The sequence below is a fragment of the Branchiostoma belcheri genome, unplaced genomic scaffold, assembly GCF_001625305.1.
Source record: "Branchiostoma belcheri isolate BF01 breed outbred unplaced genomic scaffold, Haploidv18h27 scaffold10, whole genome shotgun sequence".
In the NCBI taxonomy this organism is placed as follows: domain Eukaryota; kingdom Metazoa; phylum Chordata; class Leptocardii; order Amphioxiformes; family Branchiostomatidae; genus Branchiostoma; species Branchiostoma belcheri.
In genome coordinates this window covers 3,820,467-3,829,982 of record NW_017802380.1, presented here as the reverse complement: position 1 = coordinate 3,829,982, position 9,516 = coordinate 3,820,467, and the positions used below count along the sequence as shown (strand labels likewise).

Genomic DNA, 9,516 nt, shown 5'->3' with positions numbered 1-9,516 from the left:
GAGTGAAGTTGTGTTTGGTTTTGGTTTGTTTGTTTTGCCTACAAGACCTGCTGTTGAGTCAGCGTTGCGTGTGAAGTACCAGTGATGGCGATAGGTGGCGTCGCCATTGTAACAGCCATTAGAACTTACTTTGATATTAACAGACGATGTAAAAATGGTTGGTTCGTCACATATCAGTTCTTCAGGTTTAACATCTGCAAGCTTCTTTCCCTGGAATTTGGAGGGTTGAGCACATATTATCTGGTCTTTAAATGTAGGAAATTTGGTCGTGTTTAGCCTGAAGGGAACCATCCTGCAGTCGCAGTGCCAGGGGTTATTGGCAAGTTGTATGAAACGAATAGATGGCAACCAGCCATATTCTAAAGGGGAAATAGCAATCATCCTGTTCGAACGAAGGTCCACATTTGAGAGTTGGGATAGGTTTGAAAATGCACCAGACTCAATGGTTGTTATCTGGTTGTAGCCAAGCATCACTATCTCGAGCTTGGGAAGATTTCTAAATGCACCAGACTTAATCGTTGTTATATTGTTAGAGTGCAGGAACACTACGCTTAGCCGGGGTAGATTTTCAACTGCGCCTGTATGAATCAATGTTATTTGGTTCTGGTGCAGCATCAACTGTCTGAGATAGATTAGCTTTGAGAAAATAACAGACTGAATGACTGATACCTGGTTGGAGCACAGCCACACTTCTTTGAGATGGGAGAGATGTACTAGTGTACCGGGCTGAATGTTTCTTATCTTGTTGGATCGAAGTTCCAAACTTGTGAGCCTAGGTAAATTTACAAATGTACCAGACTCAATCATTGTTATCTGGTTGTTATTCAGATACAACACTTCTAGCTGTGTTAGATTTGCAAATAGACCAAACTCAATCTTTGTTATCTCGTTGGACTGTAGGTACAACCATTCGAGCGAGCGTAGATTTGCAAATGAACCAGTCTGAATCGTTTTTATTTGGTTATAGGACAGGTCCAACTTGTAGAGTTTGGTTAGATTTGCGAATGTGTCAAACTGAATCTTTGTTATCTGGTTTTGGCATAGCCACAACACTTCAAGCCGGGTCAGAGTTGCAAATGCGCCGGACTGAATCATTGTTATATTGTTGAAGTTTAGGAGCAACTCTTTTAGCACTTGTAGATTTGCAAAAATATCAGACTGAATAATTGTGATCTGGTTGGAGGACAGGTCCAACTTTTTCAACCAGTGTAGATTTGCAAATGCATCGACCGAAATCTCTGATATCTGGTTGGTGGACAGGGACAGCTCTAGAAGCTGGGGTAGATTTGAAAACGTGCCGGAGTGAATTTCAGTTATTTTGTTCTTTTTTAAGTTCAGGTTTTGGAGCTGAAGTAGATTAGGAAAACTGTCAACAAAGCCGATGCGATTTTCTGCCAAATCCAACAGAATCAAATTCCTATACGGTAACAGCTCAGATCTATTTACACTTGTAATATGGTTATATGACAAAAGTAAATGGGAGATGGATGTTGGGAGGTCCTGCGGGATGCTAGTGAGATCCCGGTAGACACATCTGCAGCGCGATGATGGTGCACACCTACAGAAAGCCTCTGGCATGTTGGGTTCCTTCAGGATGATGATGAGGAAGATCAGCATGTGTACCAGCTTTCTTCCCATATTGTCTTGCCTGTGACCTAAAAAGAGGCTCTTCTGTTAAACCACATATTCGTTGTCTCCATTTTATTTTATTTTTTCATGAATTATCCATACCTGATCCTAACCAATTCAGTAATAGACCTAGAGTTCTGGATACGTACACCAACTTTATGTGTTGGATCAAGAATTAAAAAGAAAGTGCTTAAAAGTAGAAAATCAACAAGAGCGTTCCAAGAGGACGGCCTTGCTTTACACAGGAGAGAAAATATATAGTCAGAAGCAAATTGTCATCCCAGCACATTGGTATTGTTTTCGTTTTTGACTTCTTGCTAAACCATGAAACTGAATCAGTGTGGCTTAAAAGTCAGAAACTTTAAAAATTGGGAAAGTTCTATACGAATGGTTGTACAGTATAAACGTTAAGGCAAAATTGCTTTTAGTCCCCTTGTTTGCTGCTGTGTTTGAAGTATGCCTGCTTACGTGGTTGTTCCTTTATAGTGTAAAACCGACGACATAATATAATGTCCTTGGTAAAACAAACAGTTTTAAATAACTGCGGGGTTGGTGGTATGATTGTGTTGATTGTCTGAAACTGTCTGTTTAAATATTAATGTTCAGGTTGTTTACTGTTTTACAGACGTTTTTATGACTGTTTGCACCATATAAAGATAAGAGATCAGCAGAAGGATAAGAAAATTAATTCTCTAAAAAAATCCATCTGTCTAGATATCAAAAGTATCTACAGTAATTACAGGGCTGTGTTTCTTCACAACTCTTGTCTAAATAAGACAGGACTCCGGTAAAGGAATAAGCTGTGACAATAATTATGACTTTCTTGTCCGAAACCTGATGAGAGTAAAAATCGTATTTAGCAACAGTTCTAAAACGTTTCAATCAGTCTATAGCCCGGAAACGTACATAGTCAACGTGATTCGGTCGCAGGAGTATGCCGTCGCCAAATCAGTACACCTGCTTCCCTTTTCACAACTCGTCTCCAAGCGGATCTGTTCGCGTGCAGGATTGTTTTAAATTTTCCTATCTAGCTTTGCCAACAGTCCCAAAACATTTTTTCCGGCTTTTAAAATCTGCTTTTGGAGAATTAAACCAGGTGAAGGTATATTAAATGTCACCACAACAGATTTGTATCTTTAACATTTTTATCCACCGTCAAAAACATACCTGTCAAACCAGTCAGAATAGCCTCAGCCTCAGTTGGCACTTTCTCGGTAGGGACTCGTGTAGAACGTCTTAGGCGCTGGTAACGTTACCAGTTGTCGTTCTTGTTCAGGCTCTATCGTACGCGTTGGGTGCACGTGCGTCCTTCTTTCCTAGCTGACTAGTTATGTCGTGTAAAAAAGCAACCCTTTCTTATGATGGTGGTGTTGATTGTCTGAAACTGGTTATTTGAATAATACTAATATTGATGATGTTGATAAAAAATCATGCTTGCCCGATCAGCTTTACCTGAGCCTCTACCAGGCGTCAGTAGCGGCTCGAAAAGAGAGTTAAAATTGACCAAATACACAGATATAATAACATACTAGAGCAGCAAACTGTGCTCCTTTAGTGGACTAACTCCCCTGGTATTTTATCTGTCTATTTGGACAATTCGTTTCTCTATCCAGTCACCCCTGAAGCGTGGCAGAGACTCGCGGCCTTACCCGTACACTACGGTACAGCCACTGGCAGCCATAGCCGGTCACTGTTCAAAATTTACTACACAATAGCGCCATCTACTGATTCACTCTTAACTGCACCCACTACGCACCGGAAGCAACCGGAAGCAAACGTTCCACAGACGTCGGAAAGGTCGCGGCATCATGGCTGACGAGAAGAAAGCTGTGTCGTTCGGATTCTCCAAGAAGATAGAGACGAAAGTGAAGCAGAAATCCGCTCTAGACGACGGAAAGTCTACCGTGAAGGAAGAGACGGACTATGTGGTGTCTCTAGAGGGGAAATCGGTGAAAAGGTGAGGATAAAAATGGGCAAGGTCTTTGTCAGAAAAGGGGGAGGGGGGCAACCGGCGTACCTGCAAAAGTTACGTATCCGAAACTATCCGTACAGCGCAAATAACAAAATATAACGCTAGCGTTACAATGATTCGAGACAAGACTAATAGTGTGGAGGAGAGAGAAATTTATTTTTTTAGAATGGGCACTAAACTACTAACGGGCCGTTAACGTTATACGAAAACTTTGCTTTATTCAAAGAGATATAGTCAAGGAAAGGATCCTTGTTGTCAAACCTCTTTGGTTTTGTGAAGGGGTAGCAGCTCTCTTCAAATGTATCAATGTTTAATTTTCAGCTAAACTGTAAGCAGGTAACTATTACATGTGAAATTCTACAATGGAATAAATGAATATACAGTATGTAACTGAGAGGCAATGTTTAAGATAGCCTGGGTACCATCCTCGTAAAAAAACCTACTGAGTCGGGAAGAGCTCCTGCAGCCCCGAAGAAAACCCATCCAAACCACGATTGACTGTACAGTGTACACCAGGTACACCATCTTTAGTATACCTTATTAGTTAAAGGCTTTATTTGAGAAATTGTTTTTTTATTTTCAAATTTTCAGTTTGAAACCCAAAGATGAGCCCAAGGAACTGATCATTCCCCTCATAAGGGAGAACCAGTGGAACGTACCATCCGCTGATGGGGAGGGTCAGGATGGGGTGAAGAAGTCCAGCCTGGCAGAGAAACTGGAGCAGAAGCTGGCCAAGCCGGACCGGTCCACTGAGGTGGAGGGGAGGGACGACGAGGTCGGCCGGGCAGCACGGGAGGTCATGGAAGGTCAGTCACCCCACTCAACACTGGGCTGTTCCATATGCATATGTGGATTTTTATTTGCTCGTGGAGGTAGAAAAACACTTACTTTGCTTTAGTGACTGTTAGTTGTTACTACCTATGAAATAGAAATGAAGTGTATGAAATATAATCCATACTTCCTAAATTCTGAGTGGTCCAGGTAAAATTTGTCTGGTGCGGGTAATTTCCAATGTTACCAAAACCTGTGCATGTATGCAGAAAAGGTATTTTGCTCCCCAAGAAATGGAACCGCTTCATGTCAATTTTTCTCCCCAGAGGCGGCCAGGTCCATGGGGAAATGGGAGGACAGGGGCAACGACCGGAAGTACGATGACCTGACGGTGCCCCTGATGTCACTCAACAAACCTCCAGAGGGGTTTGAGACAGACAGCAAACTGGACGTGTCCATCAGACCTGACGAGGTCAGTCATCATTCATTCGCTTATAGCCCTCCAGTTAAGGATGCCTGGTTCTGATTGATTATAAAATGGTTAGACATATAGGATAGATTTGCAGGCCATCGCGAGCAGAAACAACTTTTACAGGCTCTCGTTCTTCCCCCGTACCATCAGGGAATGGAACGAACTTGAACCTGGTGCGGTGGAGGCGGGGTCTCTCGCCCAGTTCAAATCTGGACTGGCAAGGACCCTGCTGCATTGAGCCACCCCATCATGTCTTGTATATATGTAAATATTACTAACGCACTGATTCACTTGTCCTGTCTTTAGCACACACAAAACCAGTTGTCTTATGTTCCTTTCTCAGTTATCCTTGTTTTTCCCTTTGTTTTTTATGTACTGGGCACAATTGTTACTAACAATGCGTAACGACTGCCAATAATACTACTCTGTAGTGCTGGGCAGTAACGAAGAAGAAGATTCAAATTTATAGCTTGAAAAGCTATACAAACATGTACAGGGCTCGAAATGCCACCTACATATAAAAGTTCAGGTAGAATTGGAACTGTGTGGGTATTTTTGATGCACCTAAGCTGCTCTGGTCAAAGACATGACAGAGAAATTAGTAAAATTGAAAATGGTGCTTCTAGGAACATTTTTTAAATTCTGTTGATGAACTGTAAAGGGTACAGTATTTCAAACCCTGATATTGTGATATACAATGTGTGTTTTCCTCCCCCCAGGCCAGTCTGGATGACTATGAGGCCATGCCTGTGGAAGCCTTCGGTATGGCTGCACTACGGGGGATGGGCTGGAAACCAGGAGAGGGCATAGGGAGAACATTCAAACAGTAAGTACCATTATGGCATGACACTTTTTACTGAGATTAATGTGGATTTTTATTTGCTGGATTGACTTCCATCACCTATGATATGAACAGTTTAGAATTGTCTTTACAATGACACTTCCTAAATTCTGAGTGGTGTAGGTAAAATGTGTCTGGTGCAGGTAATTTCCAATGTTAGTGCAGGTATGCTGAAAGAAGGATTTCATGGATAAAGTGGGTTATTTTAAGAAGTTGATTGTGAACATTATTTATGCAATACTCATGTTGTGATTGTATCAATACTGATACATTTTTTTAAATACCCTGGTAACAAAATGGTTGTTTTTCACAGACACGTGGACCCCCTGCAGCTGCAGGTGCGACCCAAGGGCCTGGGTCTGGGCGCGGTGGTCCGACCCTCGGACGACAAGAACCAGCGACCGCTGAAACCCGGGGAGACGAGGAAGGAGGAGGACAGTGGGGGGCTGGTGCCGGGGGCACACGTACTGATCCTGGCAGGGCCACACAGGGACATGTACGGGAAGGTGAGGAACACATGTACACATCATGTACACACATACATGTACTGATACTGGCCGGGCCACACAGGGACATGTATGGGAAGGTGAGCTACACATGTACATATGTACTACACACATGTACACACATACTTGTACTGATACTGGCTGGGCCACACAGGTACGGGAAGGTGAGGAACACACAAGCGCACATGTGTACACATTATACACACACACATGTAGGTAGACATACTGGCCGCACACGGACATGTATGGGAAGCTAAGCAACACACATACACACATGAACACACAAAAACACATAGACATCCAGACATTGATTCTGAATGTGTTATTCCTTTCACAGGTGGAAAGTCTGAATGGAGAGACGGCCAGAGCTGTAGTGTCCCTGGCCTTGGGCAGTCAAACTGTGGACATCAGTGAGAACGCCCTGCAAGTGGTCAGCAAGGAGGAATACAAGAAAAACAGCCACAAAATCAGTAAGTCAATATGTATGTTTTATGTAGTAGGTACACAATGGAACTGTTGATGGACTCTGCCTTCCAATACTGTGCCCTAGACACAGTGGATATGGGACTACCTTTACCTCTTTAAAAATCATATCAATAATATCATTAGATAAGTGTAATCAGATTACTGTAAATCACTTTATATTTGTGGTACTTTAGTGTTTTATGTCACTTCTGTACTGTGAATTTATCATTAACGTGAGCAAATAGTTGGCCGATTTTCTTTCTTCTGCACTTCAGTACCTGCTGCCACCGCAAATATATAGTCAACGAACATGTCCATTTTTCTTGGACTGCGAACTTTTGCTAGCGCAAATATAAAGTGACTTACAGTATCTGTTTCCTGATATTTGTTCAACAGAAGAGAAAGAAGTTAATGGGGACTCATCCAGAGAAAAAGACAGAAAGAAGGAGAGACACAGGGATAGAGAAGATGAGGAAAGACACCACCGAGAGAAGGACAGAAGGAGAGATGACAGGGAGAGTGACAGAAGAAAAGAAGACAGGAAAGATGAAAGAAGGAAAGACAAGGAAGACAGAAGAAGGGACAGAGAAAAGGAGGACAGAAAAAGAAAACATGATGATGACCACTATAGGTGATTCTTTGAAACCTTTTTTGTGTTGCTGTGTTACAAATGATTTGTTTCAAATTTTGGCATAGAAATTGATTATTCTGCATTTATGAAACTTGAACCTTACAAATTTGACCAAAATCAAGATTTTATTTCAACAAACTGTTCTTTTCATGCTCCCTGCAGAGAAAGCAAGTCAAAGAGCAAAAGAAAAGAGGACAGTTTTGAATCTGTTTCAAGTAAGGAGCACAGAAGCTCCCCCTGTCAGAGTAGACCGATACAGCAGGCCTGTTGGATGAGACCTCAGCTCAGAGTTCGGGTTATTGACAAGCACTACAAAAATGGCAAATATTACAATGCAAAGGTAGGAAACCTGCATCAGTTTGTTGTCTATCTAGATATCTAGCAATCCAGAAATTTGATTATAATTTATACTACCGGTAGAAGTTAAATATTTTCCTAGTTCCCATTTTCCTTGTAGACACAGAGTCTAGGTAAAGTTCTAGAATTTAGTACCTTTGACATTGTTTTTACTTTTCGTAAAATAGATGTGTTTTGTAGCACCACATGATGTGCTTGCACTCACTCACTATCCAGTTTATTGTCTGTTGTTCCCTGACTTCCGAGGGTTAGACGTGCTTGTACAGCAATACTGAGGCTTGATGGCAGCCCTTGTTGCTTTGAAAATATAATTATACATGTAGCTGTTTTATTTTTTTAACCTTTATGTCCCTTAATGTTATGTATGCACTAATGAAATATAAAAATGGATATACTGAATATATGTCTATTCCCCCCAGGTGGCTATAGATGATGTAACAGATGCTGAAACCTGTACCTGTGTCACTGAGGATGGGAGAGTCATAGATGGTAAAAGCTCCTACATACTTCTGACTTATGAGGTTAAAAATCAGTTAACTAAAGTATAGAAAGGGAAAAATTGACTGGAATGCAAAAAGTGGGACTAGACTGCTAGGGTAAGGACAATAGCTTCCTAATAAATTTATGAACATCCCAGTTGTAAAGCACAACTTTAGATGGAAGAAAGTAATATGGTTTTCAGCTTTAGCTGTACAAGTTAACATGATTGTTGACTGTATGTCTTGCAGGTGTGAAACAGTCCATGTTGGAAACTGTCATCCCTAAGACTGAACCAGGATACATCTTGGTGGTGGGGGGCAAGTATAGAGGACAGGTAAGGACAACTGACTTTTTTCTTTGGACCATTTCACATTCAAAACTTTTTTGGGGGGGGGATCACAATTAGTTAGAAATTAGATGTAAACTGATTTGGATGTAATTTCACATTATGCTTTTCATTACTTATGAAGTGAAAATTGAAGTACGTCGCATTTAGAACTACATGTACTGTAAATTGAATTTATTTTGCAGTAAGAGGGGAATGATCAGTATTTGCTGTGTTTTGGGACTGAAGTTGGAACAGCTGAAGCAATGCATTGCAAGACATTACAAGTTCAGTATGTAATGAGTTTTGAGAGCTGTAAACATAAAACCACTACTTTATAATGTGACGACATTTTATTTTTGTTTGTCTACAGAAAGCAGAAGTTATAGGGAAGGACAAGAAGAACTGCATAGCCACAGTCCAGTTCCTCCCAGACAGAGAGAAAACCGTGAAAGTCAGCTATGATGACATCTGTCAGTATCTGGGAGATGTGGAGACTTACTGAGCTGTGACTGTCCATACAAAAGGTCCTGAAAATCTACAGCCTACACTTCACTCGTTGTTGTGATTAAATGATTAAACATTTTTGGTGTATGTTTCTGGTAATAATTGTAATGATATTGTGAAAACTGGCTTTTTTCTATGAAAAACAACAACAGCTTGTGTTTCAGTTCTTCCATTTTTGTATTTGTGTACTGATATCTGTAAGTTTGAATTTTTGCCACTTCTCGTAAATAAAGTATGAAGTATTTGTACAGAACTGCAGTTGTATTCCTTTTCTTGTTGGCACTAACTTTTACATTAAAAACATTATTGACCTTTTGTCACATTTTAATATTTGTTTTCCCAGTGTCGACACTTAACCGATAGAACTACATTCCGCTTGTATGCCCCAATATTTGCTGTTGTTTGCATTCTGATAAGTAAAAATGCCTTTAGTCTTCAACAAAACAACCCTTTGTGTTTTGCACCATTTGTACTGTAAATAATCGACATAGCAACATCAATAGATGAAATTTCCCAAACAATCTGCATGACGTATAGAAATAACGTATACATTTGTATAT

The 9,516-nt window shown here is 40.9% G+C and overlaps 1 protein-coding gene across 1 annotated transcript; it reads left to right on the top strand.

Moving 5' to 3' along the window:
• Positions 1 to 3,399: 3,399 nt before the first annotated feature.
• On the top strand, positions 3,400 to 9,204 carry LOC109470609 (G patch domain and KOW motifs-containing protein-like). Its single transcript, XM_019769615.1, has 11 exons — positions 3,400 to 3,586; positions 4,193 to 4,407; positions 4,699 to 4,844; positions 5,564 to 5,670; positions 5,999 to 6,191; positions 6,529 to 6,661; positions 7,053 to 7,287; positions 7,450 to 7,627; positions 8,064 to 8,133; positions 8,373 to 8,458; positions 8,823 to 9,204. Exons 1-11 carry the CDS (start codon positions 3,438 to 3,440, stop codon positions 8,952 to 8,954), a joined length of 1,644 nt encoding a protein of 547 aa, XP_019625174.1. The 5' UTR covers positions 3,400 to 3,437; the 3' UTR covers positions 8,955 to 9,204.
• Positions 9,205 to 9,516: the final 312 nt, after the last annotated feature.